Source organism: Ochlerotatus camptorhynchus, unplaced genomic scaffold (genome assembly GCF_037179485.1).
Source record: "Ochlerotatus camptorhynchus isolate MF236.1 unplaced genomic scaffold, CSIRO-AGI_Acam_v1.1 ptg000370l, whole genome shotgun sequence".
NCBI classification, from domain to species: Eukaryota; Metazoa; Arthropoda; class Insecta; order Diptera; family Culicidae; genus Ochlerotatus; species Ochlerotatus camptorhynchus.
In genome coordinates, this window is record NW_027040858.1 from 599,541 (window position 1) to 612,160 (window position 12,620).

At 39.7% G+C, this 12,620-nt stretch overlaps 1 protein-coding gene across 2 annotated transcripts in view; it reads left to right on the forward strand.

Moving 5' to 3' along the window:
* LOC135710109 (actin-binding Rho-activating protein) overlaps positions 1-3,852 on the forward strand; it is a 42,556-nt gene extending 38,704 nt beyond the window's left edge. For both annotated transcript variants that reach the window (XM_065232595.1, XM_065232596.1), the window contains exon 4: positions 2,276-3,852. In XM_065232595.1, coding sequence (XP_065088667.1) covers positions 2,276-2,497 — 222 coding nt within the window. In that variant the 3' untranslated portion in view covers positions 2,498-3,852. The remainder of the gene's footprint in view (positions 1-2,275) is intronic.
* Positions 3,853-12,620: the final 8,768 nt, after the last annotated feature.

Below are 12,620 nucleotides of genomic sequence, written 5' to 3' on the forward strand. Positions count from 1 at the left end.
CTGATACGTCTCTTCGAAAAAGTAATCGATAATTGTACGTTGTACACGATCACGTTGGCACGGCAGCACACGGCTTGTACGATGATGTCACATATACAACTTTACCTGGGTAATGCAGCTGATTGAGCTGACGTATACATGGTGGAAAAGGACGGATAATCGTGTAGTAAGCAGAGAGTCAAAAGCAGATGATAGCATCAAAAACATGGCCCCTGGTTCGCTGGCAGCTCATAATAAGTAAACAATCTCAAAATTCAGCACAGCATTTAAAAATGGTGACATGTCAAAAATTTATATAATGTTTTTCATTATGTGAAACAGTTCATTTCAATGTAAAGGATATTTTTATCAGTATATATAAAGTGAAATTTAAAAAAATCATCGAATATCATGTTTTTAGTTTTCTGGTATATGTTAGACAATGACATGAGCTAGCAAAAGAGACAAAGTCCAGCTGCCCTTAGCTGCCCCTACGAGAATCCCACCCACCTAAAATAGAGGCAAAATATCATGTTTTTCGAGAATATTTCACTAAAACCACTATAAATTCCACAAATAGTTCAATGAAAATTCGCACCTAGTTTGTTTTCGTTGGAATAAATGCAGAAACAAGAGCAAACATATGAAAATATACAAAAAAGTTAACAAATAAGAATTTTGACATCATATTTTTCAATACACCCTATATCTCCGAAACTAAAGGTTATGGAAGTTTTATGTCTTCTGCAACTTTCCTTCATTTTAATAGATAAAAAACTTTGTTCAAAACACCATACGTCTAGGATGCTTTTTTAAAAAGTTAGATTCGCGTGCCATCTCTACGACCAAGTTGCGAACTAATTAATTTATTCAAAAGAAGCGCTTAACTAATACAAACAACTTTACCCAAGACAGTATTCTGATTGGATGCTTTGTTCAAAAGTTATTAATTTTTTTCCGAGAAAATCACTGATCTGCCCCAGTGTGCCCCGTTTACAGAAGGGGGAGGAGTCTCAAACCATCATAAGAACCTTTCCCTGTCCCAAAAACCCCTGCATACAAATTTTCACGCCGATCGGTTCAGTAGTTTCCGAGTCTGTAAGGGTCAGACAGACAGACAGACAGAAATTCTTTTTTTTATATATATAAAGATAGATAGATACATTTACTCACTACTTTGAAGTATCCTGCTATCTGTCACTTGTATTTCTCATTAATTGATTCAACTTCAGTTGTTGATGGTTTATGCAAGATTGATTTTATTGTTCAAATTTAACTTAGCCTAAACTGGAGGTATTTGAAGTCTTTATGTATTTGCTAGCCAATCAGCGATCGATACATAGATAGACCAAGAGAGGGAGAGGAATGATCAAGAGAGAAACCGCGCTGCGGCTTTCCCACGTTACATGTCGCATGGTGACAACGCCGCTTGGAAACAGGCGTAGTGCATTGGCTTAATAATTAGATCCTTTCCTCGGAAATTGATTATGCAGTACCTCGACTCAGCAGTGGCGCTACAAATGCGATCTGCTGGAAATGAACAGAATTCGATGGCATCTGTTATGCAGATGCCACACTAGGTCACTTTCACCTTAAAAATTCAAAAATCACTCCGAAGCCTTCTTCAATTTCAATAGGTCTTCAAAAATCTACACAAATCATGAAATTTCTTCGCAGAATTTTAAATATCTTCAAAATGAAGACAAATCCCCAAATCTGGCATCCCTGCTCATCAGGAAACCTCAGAAGAACTCATCACACCACTTCTTCATAATAGACTAAAGGCCCACGCACATTAGATCCGGATCGGACGCGTTGCGGCAAAGTGACAGCTAAATCAATTGTCTAACTGTCAAATTTACGTCAACGCAACGCAAACGGATCTAATGTGGGAGGCCCTTAAATCCACGCCAACTGAGGAATCGATTTTATTATGCCCTCTTCGAACTCCATGAAGCTTCGCATAATTGTTCATTACCCAAAGTTTGGGCAGGACTTCGACCGATTTGATTCTCACCAAATTTTCCAAAATGGTGTATTCAATATTTTTTTGTTTTGACTGTTAAAAACTTCGTTAACAAGTGAGCAGTTCCACGCCAAATGACAACCGCAAAAACTCGACCTTCTCCGATTTGCATTAAACTTTGCATTATTGTTTTTTAAAAAATTGTAGCAAGGTAATGAGGAATTGATTTTTTCAAGCAAAATCAAACCACTTTTAAACAATAAAATCACAACAATAAACAAAACAACGACTCACCTAACATCTCGTCCAACTTCCATTTTTTCCCCCCAGATCTACACCCACATCAACGACAAGCTGGTCGGCCTGATGCTGCGTGCCCGCAAGCACGAGCTGATCCAGTTCGAGGGTGAGATGCTGTTCCAGCGCCGTGACGACAACGTGCCGGTCTTCCTGATGAAACCCCTCCGAGAAATTCGGGAAATCCTCGTCGGCAAGCAGACGGAAATTCGCCGGAGTTTGAGTCCCAACCCGCAGCCTACTGGGGTGTTGTAAGCGATTACAAAGGGGAGTGCATCAAACAGGCCGCGGTGGTGATAATCAACGAACGGCGGTGGCGGCGCGCTAGCCGGTGCTATCTATGATGAAGATGGGAAAATGTGACGTTTTGATGAATGCGAGCGTGAGTGACTGCGACGGATGAAATTTATACGTGTGATCAATCGTACTGAGAATCGTAAATAATCTGTATATTTTAGAGGTTTGTTTTGATGGACGTGTGCTCATCGCCGCTATGGCGATGGGTTGAAACTGTTAGGAAGTATATATTGGATCAATTCGAAGAAATTGAAAGACATGTTTTCTGTTGTCAAAAGTCGGTTAAATTTTTGGTGCTGACAAATCTTACAGCGTACTTTGATTTTCGGTTTTTGTTCCTTTAGATTTTCGTTCTGGAAGAGTGTAGCCATCTTCCAGTAAATTCCAGGGAAAAGCAAAAGATTCATACTACTACCACTAACGGACTAGTGTTAGGGCGGAGAACAGAAACAAACAGAACCAAAAATAGCCGTTAAGTTTAACCAGTAACTTCACTAAAACATGATTATTTATTCTTTAAGATTTCCTCGCTGTTTTCCCACAAAAGCCTTCTTTGATTTAGCCGGTAATTTTCCGTTCGTGCAATATTTAGTTGTAGTTTTTCTTCTTCTTCTTCTTCCACTTCTATTTAGTTATCCAGCTGTAACTTTTTTCCCCCAGTTTCTTTAGTGCGGTAGTCACAGTATTATACACTTATTATACACACAAAACAACTTACAAAAAAGAGAAAAAAAAAAATGAAAACAAGATGAGCTGAAAATGTAAACAAATCGCGCACATGTTGGTATAGCGAAGGCAACAATAGAAACAGAGCAACCTATGTGGGAAGTGCGAACCCCCGAATGCCGCCATCTTCGGTAATGAAGTCATAATGCGATAATCGCATCGCGGACCGGAGGTTTGCGTGAGAAAAAAAAAAAACAGTGTAAAAGATCAGCTTCCGCAGCTGTTTTCGGAGGAAAAAAGCCTAATTGGATTGGAATCAAAACAAAACAAAAGAAAGGAAAAGCCCATCGAATCAACACGCATGGGTGGCCACATGCCAGCGTGATTCGAAGGTGGCAATAGTCGAGAGTAGGAAGTGCCGCAGTTTGGCTTGAGAAGTAGGTGAAGAAGTAGACACCAAGAGCGATGAAAGTGATGAACCGTATGAGAGTGAGAAACCGACCAGGGTGTTGTACTAACATGTGTTTGTTTAAAGTTAGACGAGTCTCTTGTTGTTAGACGTAATGAATGCTATAACTGTAATTAGGTCGTTAGATAGAAAAGATTCAATGAATGAAAAAATATACATATAGTTTCCATTACCGTTATCATGGCACTGTGTTTTAATTTTTTTCGGTAGTTTTTGAAAGAAAAGCCTACATCTGTAGCGCAGAAATGTCAGAGCAATTTTCAATGAAAATTAAGCAAGTCTTGCACCAACCAAGGAAGAGTATACTATGTCTGCAATAATGCACTATATGCACAGATTTTATAATGTAGTCGTCTGAAGACTTTTCAGTAAATTATATAAAACATCTTTACTTCGGCTGCCGAGACTCAGAAAATGTTTTGCTGAACCTCTGTGAGCAAACCATTGCCCGGAATACCATTTGCCGGCATGTACTATTTCCCGGAATATTTTTACGTAGGACTACGTCTGTGATTTCTATATGGGGGTACACTTTGTGAAAACCGAAAATGGAACATGTAACAAAATTATGAAAGATTTTGAACGTTAATAACTCAGCTGCCCCTGGACCAATTTTTTATAATTTTAACACCAATCGATCAGAAATATTTCTACGCATCTGTTAAATTAAGGACTTCATCATTTTTTCAAAATGTAACTATTGAAAATTGTACGAATGCAATCATGCAAAATTGCATTATAATTGAAATTATCACCGATTGCCTGCGAAAAGCGATTTCCCTAACACAGGGAAGTCGAGAAATTTTCCAACCCGAAAAAATCCTAGACCGAACCGGGAATCGAACCCAGCCACCTCCAGCATGGTCTTGCTTTGAAGCTGCGGCTTTACCGACTGAGCTAAGGGAGGTCTCACCTAACGGTGTTTATTCAATCACCGCGTGGTGAGTGGTGGTGATCGCTAGAACACAGCGAAAGGTTGCCTGCAAGCAGCAAGCTGCAGCCCATATGGGCATCCATAGAAGCTCTTCGTGAGTCGCTGTGGGCCATCTATGTCAAGCGCGTCATACTAAAGAGTATAAACAGAGATAATCCCGCTCAAATACCTATTCCTTCCACAAAACACAAGCTCCTGCTACAGTTAACAAATAAGATTTATTGTATAAGACCACGTAGTTCTACGTCACCATTGCGTACAACCCCATGTGGCTGTCTGTTGTAGTTTTTTTTCGTTAAATAAAACAAGTAAATTTTACTATTTTTTCACGTCCACGTCCAGAGTCTCTTAATCTTATATAATTCATTGATTTTAATAAAGATCAATAGGCCTAAAATACTTGGTCTCTCGCGGCTACCGAAAACCATCATAATGATGCAGATTTTAAAATGTTGCGCGGCGAGAGAAGTTTTAAAACACTCGTTTTTCTCGAGTTAAAGTTTATTTAATAAATTTGATTGTTGCTATTTATGGGTGATCAAAAGTTTAAATCTATCTGAGCGATTCCAGACGAATTCACAAATCCATTAATTTTCGTTTTTTTTTATTTAGCTGAACTTTTTTAGAAACGTTCTTCATGACCAAAAATGCCATTTCAAGAGCAAATTTTCATTACGTCGAAAGTAACAAAGGTCCTGTAACGTGGGTAGATCACCTTTTCGTGGTACATTACGGGATGTAAGATCTGCCACCGATTCCTAGTCTTGACTACTTCAATGTTTTGATTTTGTTGCTAAGGAATCCAATTTTTTCTCAAAAACGAACGAACCTCCTAACGCAATCCCTTTATGAAGAGCTTTTTGAGTGTGTTGATTTATTTCCTTTTAATTCCGTTATAACTGCTGTAGCATTGCCACTTTTATGTAAATATAATTTAAGAATTGCCAAGAATTATTTTGAATTTACAATTTGTTTTGCCATCTATTTTTGTTTTCAATATTAATTATCGTTCACGTTATTTATTTACCATTTACAATTATTCATTTTGGTACGGTATGAACAGGCTTGAATGTAGTAAGGAAACTTCTGAAATTTTTCGGGCAGTTCAGGGAAGCTGCAGGAAATTTAAAGAAGTTCTTGGAACTTCAGGGATATTCAGAAAACTTCAGAGAAGTTCAGAGAACTTGAGGTAAATTGTGAAAATTTGAAGAAGCTCCAAGATCCGAAGGAAAGATAGGTCTAGAGATTATCAGGAGAGCTCAAGGCTGTCAGTGACGTCCAGACTTTCGGGTAAGTTTAATGATATATGAATGATGAATTCAGTACAGTACCATGATCGTCAGGAAATGTTTAAGAAACTTTTAGAAGTTTCAGGAATTTCAGAGAACTCCTAAAAACTATAGAATGCTTTAGGAATATTTTTGGGAATTTTACAGAAGTTCAAAGATTTTCAGGGCTGTTTCAATATGTTTAGGACATTTACATTTATTTCAGGGCAACACCAAGAACTTCAGGATGGCAGTTTAACCAACCAGTGGAAACTAACGATTTTAAATTGGCTCACTACTTGACTAGCCTATTGGTCCTAAGCAAATCGTTTAACGTACCCCATTCCAGTCAAAATTCTAGTACTACACTATATTTGTTTTGATTAGCTATGAAAGTTTGACAGATACAATGAGGGGTTGGGATCGAAGAGAGTACCAGAGCTGAGCCAAAAAGTTGAGCACGTTTCTTCGGGACCATCTGGTCTTAGAGTTACCTCTATGGTTTAACTTCAAAAAAATTACAGGAGCTTTACAGAAGTTCCATGAAACACAGGGAATATCCGAAAACTTCAGCAAAGTTCAGACATCTTCAGGAAACATCGGAGAACTTATTATTATTATTTTCAGGGATGTTTCAATCATTTCGAGGAAGATTAGAGATTTTCAGAGCAGTTCCTTCAAATAAATTGCAGGAACTTTCAAGAAGTTCTGAAGAATTGTGGAATATTTCGAAAATTTAAGGATTGTTATATTCAGGGAAGCTCCATGTATATCAGGAAAAAAAATCTCAACGCCAGAAAAATTAGGAACCGTAAAAGGAAATTCAAGGAAATATCTAAAACATCAGAAAAATTGTGGGAGCTGCAGGATAGATCAAAGAACTTCAGGGCAGTTCAATTATCTTCGGGAAAATTGCGGCAACTTTTAAAAACCTCTGAGAACATTATTGAAGTTCAGAGATCTTTACTGCCGGTAATCGCAAGTCAGCCCCATCTGAATTTTCATCAATTTTTAATTAGCATGATTATTCAGTTTATATTTTTATGTTTTTTGAGCACCGTAACGATTTTTTTTTTATTAAAATGAGCTAGAACTTTTTTTCTCAATGTTTCGACGTTTTTTGCGTTCGGTGAAGTTTGTGGGCTTTGTCCCTTCTTTATTGCAAAAAATTAGTTGATATTCAAAAGCCAACTTTCGAAAATAAAGACATACAATCTTCAGCAGTTTTTTTTTATTAATCACTTTATTTGTATGAGCCTGATCGAATAAACTTTACAGAGCCGAGTTATCATTTTCGTTATACATTATTTATGTCTTATATTTAAAGTTAAAGGAGCTGGATCGGATACTCGCGGTTGTCTCGAGGTTAGTGGAGATTTACAATTTTTTTGGATGGGAAAAGGGAGAGGGAGGTTTGAAATGTGGTTTACGATACAAATATTTAATTAATCCTAAAACATGAACTAATTTCTGTTCACTAAAAACCCACACGTACAAAATACAAACTAAACACAAGGTTAATCAAACTTACAATCTAATGTTAATATTCTTAAAGTAAACATATATGAGTTTCATAAACTCCAGATCACGTCTAGCCAAAATATCCCGATCTGGAACATTGGGTTGTCTACCTCGAGCCCGAAGGGAATCGTACAGCTCAGATCTGACTCCACGATGCTCAGCACAAGACCAAATAATATGATCGGCGTCTTGGTAACCTTGTCCACATTCACAGAGATTGCTGTCCCCCAGCCCAACACGGAACAAGTGAGCGTTTAACAAATAGTGATTGGACATGAGGCGAGACATCATACGAATGAAGTCTCGATTCACATCCAACCCCTTGAACCAAGGACTCTTCGACACCTTAGGGATGATCGAATATAGCCATCGTCCCAAACTCCCTTCACTCCACTTATTCTGCCAGCTGACGAGTGACTGTTGACGATAAATGAAGAAAAATTCATCGTAGGCGATTTGTCGATCGTAAATATCGCCTTCCATAGCGCCCACCTTAGCAAGTGAGTCAGCCATCTCATTGCCCGGAATCGAGCAATGAGATAAGACCCATGCAAAGGTGATGACAAAAGATCTTAAAAATAAAGCACTTAAAAGCTCTCGTATTTTCATGAGAAAATACGAGGAGTGCTTTACCGGCCTCATGGAGCGAATAGCCTCGACAGAACTGAGACTATCCGTAAAAATAAAATAGTGATCTGTTGGAATTGAGGCGATCGTTTCTAACGTATAGTATATTGCCGCCAGCTCAGCAACATATACGGAACAAGGAGCTTGAAGCATTCGAGAGGCACTATGAAATTTGTTAAAACCAGCGGACGACTCTATTAGTGATCCATCTGTGGAGAACGATCTTGCGGAATCAACTTGGCCAAACTTTGCAGCGTAAATTGACGGAACAATCATGGAACGATGATGTTCTGGGATCCCACGAATCTCCCTCGTCATAGATAAATCAAAATTCACTGAATTGCCCAAGTCGGAGAAGCATACACGATGAGGATTATGCTGTGAAGGGCTGACATCCTGAGTTATGTACACGTAGTACAATGTCATAAAACGAGTTTGAGGGTTTAGCTCAAGAAGCTTCTCAAAGTTTTCGATCACCAGTGGGTTCATTACTTCGCAACGGGTGAGGAGCCTCATAGATAACTCTGAAAAACGGACGGATAGTGGAAACATGCCCACCAGCACTTCGAAACTCATAGTATGAGTCGAGTGCATGCATCCTAACGCGATACGAAGACAACGATACTGGATCCGTTCCAGCTTGATGATGTGCGTTTTAGCTGCCGACTGGAAACAAAAACTACCATATTCTAGAATCGATAAAATCGTTGTCCGGTACAACGTCATTTTCGTCTCAGATACTCAATGTGAGATCTCTAGGTGCATTTGGAATCGAACCAGACCCCGAGATATTTGAAAGACATGGAATGAGTGATCGGCTTACCCAAAAGTTGAAGCTTCGGTTTTGCAGGGCTATGCTTCCTAGAAAAAACGACCAACTCAGTTTTCTCCGTGGAGAATTCGATACCTAGCTGAATAGCCCAAGTAGACAAATTGTCCAAGGTATCCTGTAAGGGTAAGCCCTGTGATAGACACTACGCCATCATCTGCAAGTTGTCTCAACGTGCAATTTAGAAAAAAAAAAATCGTGGGGCTCTAGGTCAACATTTAAGATTTGACTTTTTTCCTGGTGATTCCCGATATCCAGAGGACCGTATTCCGGCCACCCAGTAGCAGAATTGATGAAACATTTCTTCTATGCTCATAATTGTAAGCAAATCAAGAAAAAAAACACACGGCTCTCTATGTCTACTTTGAAGAAAAAACTATTTTCCCGGTGACTCCGGATATCCACAGGACCGTTTTCTGACCACTTGGTTGCAGAATCAATATGGTGAAGATTTATTTCCTCTATATTCATGATTGTATGAAATTTATAAAAAAAAATCGCGGATTTTTAGGTCTACTTTTCGGAATTGACCATTTTCCCGGTGAATCCGAACATCCAGAAGGGCATTCAATAACCCCTGCGGGACCAAACCAATATGGTACTGACATATATGTATCTTCGCCACTAAGGGTTCTTCACATTTTCTAAAAACTCACGGATCTTCAGGTCAACTTTTAAGAATTGACTATTTTCCCGGTGATTCCGGATATCCAGAGAGCCGTATTCTGGTCACCCGGTAGCAAAATTGATATCTTGAAGTCATATTTCCTCTATGCTAATGATTGTATGCAATTTAGAAAAAATCGCGGATCTCTAGGTCTACTTTCTGGAATTGACTAATTTCCTGGTGATTCCGGATATTCAGAGGACCGTTTTCTGGCCACTTGGTTGCAGAATTGATATGGTGATGGTATATTTTCTTCTATGCTCATGATTGTTTGCAAATTAGAAAAAAATGCGCAGCTCTAGGACTACTTTTAAGAATTGACCATTTTCCCGGTGAATCCGGATATCCAGAAAAGCATTTAATGGCCACCGTGGGACCAAATCAATATGTCACTGAGATATATCTTCTTAACTAAGGGTTTTTCACATTTTCTAAAAAAGCACGGATCTCCAGGTCTACTTTTAAGAATTGACTATTTTACCGGTGATTCCGGATATCCAGAGAACTGTATTCTGGCCACTCGGTTGCAGAATCGATATGTTGATGTCATATTTCCTCTATGCTAATGATTATATGCAAGTTAGAAAAAATCGCGGATCTCTAGGTCTTCTTTCTGGAATTGACTAATTTCCCGGTGATTCCGGATATCCAGAGGACCGTTTTCTGGCCACTTGGTTGCAAAATCGATATGGTGATAGAATATCTCCTCTATGCTCATGATTGTATGCAATTTAGAAAAAAATCGCGGATCTCTAGGTCTACTTTCTGGAATTGACCATTTTCCCGGTGAATCCAAATTTCCACAGAGCCACCTATCACGGGTTTTATTGTTCCGATTGGCCACCCACAACTCCAATCGGTTCCTTGTCTGTTCCGTTTGAAAGTAGATAGTCATACTTTTCAATCTTAAGATGTGGTAACCAAATTGCCGAGAACCAGTCATGTCAACATGAATCGACACGCATTTTGCCCGGGACTTTTCCGGGTTTTTCCGTTCCGGCTGGCCAACCACAAGTCCAATTCAAAATAAAATTAGATAGCCATATCTTTCGATTGGTGTCTGAATCAAAACGATTGGTCATTGCATTGCTGAAAACTAGCCATGTCAACATGCATCGACACGCATTTTGCAGCCTTGGGGTTATGTCAGTTAAGGGGGATTTCCGGTTCAATTGACCTAAACTTTGGTTTTTTTTTTCCAGGGAACTGGTAAGAGTTAGAGACCTGAGTTTTTTGTCAAATCTTTATTCATTCTTGCTCTACAACTGGGAATTTTTTCAAGTCCAAAAATCCAAAATGGCGTCCAATATGGCGGCTGCCCGGCGGGTACTTCCCAAAACTGCGAGTAGCCTAAAGGTCGCAAATCGTCACTTAGAAATTAAATCGGCTCAGTTTCTTGAAGAGTATAGTTCAGAGAATGGAATGAACTAGAATCTTTGAAAAATTTCAAAATTTGACAAAATGGCGGGCATTTGAAAAAAGTCATTTACCTAGTTACCGCCATTTTGTCAAATTTTGAGATTTTTCAAAGATTCTAGTTCATTCCATTCTCTGAACTATACTCTTCAAGAAACTGAGCCGATTTTCTTTCTAGGTGACAATTTGCGACCTCTAGGCTGCTCGCAGTTTTGGGAAGTACCCACCGGGCAGCCGCCATATTGGACGCCATTTTGGATTTTTGGACTTGAAAAAATTCCCAGTTGTAGAGCAAGAATGAATAAAGATTTGACAAAAAACTCAGGTCTCTAACTCTTACCAGTTCCCTGGAAAAAAAAATCCAAAGTTTAGGTCAATTGAACCGGAAATCCCCCTTAATGAAGACAATCCACAAGCGTGGAGTTTCTCTGAAATAACTTCAACGGATACTGAATCAAAAGCCCCCTAGATATCCAAGAACACAGAAGCCATTTGCTCTTTCTTAGCAAAAGCCAACTGAATTTCCGAGGAAAGCAACGCGAGACAGTCGTTTGTTCCCTTACCCCTACGGAAACCAAATTGAGTGTCTGAAAGAAGGTGGTTCGTCTCAACCCATTTGTCGAGGCGAAAAAGGATCATTTTCTCCATCAATTTCCGAATGCACGACAGCATCGCGATGGGCCGATACGAATTGTGATCCGACGCGAGTTTATCAGGCTTTTTAATGGCTATCACCCTCACTCGTCTCCAATCGTCGGGAACAATATTGAGCTCCAAGAACTGATTGTACAAGTTCAACATGCGCCCTTAGCGACGTTTGGGAGGTTTTTCAGCAGATCCCGGGGCAGAATTGCCACACGAAAGGAGAGCGAGTGAAAGTTCGACCATTGAAAAAGGCTGACTGATTTCGTCTACCGAATTCGCGGTTTCGCGATGAATCAACTGCGACGGCACGGAATCCGGACACACTTTTCGCGCGAATTTAAGAATCCATCGATACGGGTATTCCTCGCTTTCGTTGTTAGTAGACCGGTTACGCATTCTTCGCGCCGTACTCCAAAGCCTATTCATAGACGTTTCGCGCGACAATCCGGCTACAAACTGCCGCCAGTAACCCCGTTTTTTGGTCTTGATGAGGCTCTTGAGTTCGCGTTCAAGAGATGTGTAAACGGTAAACCTCCGTGCATTGTTGATCCCACCAGAGCGATGGTGTTTTCTTAAGGATTGACGATCGCGGCACCAGTCGTGTTTGAGCTTGAAGTGCGCTGTCGACGATGAGATTAGAGAGGAAATTATATTCCTCCAACGGCGGAAGCTCTTCCAATGACGATACTGTATCGTTTATCGCGGATTGGAACTTAGTCCAATCGATGTTACGGGTTAGATCATACGGATTCTGACGAGTTGAACCCACTGGCAATCGAAATTTTGATCGGCAGATGATCACTACCGTGCGGATCCTGGATTACATGCCAAATGCAATCCAACGATAGTGAATTGGAGCAAAAGGTGAGGTCTAATCTACTACCATTCGAGGATGGACCAGCCAAACGTGTTACTTCTCCATTGTTAAGTATTGTCATGTTGAAGTTGTCGCAGAGATCATAAATCAAAGTAGAACGGTTATCATCGTACAACTCCCCCGTAGCCTGTACCGTGGGAGTTAAAATCTCCCATGATCAAC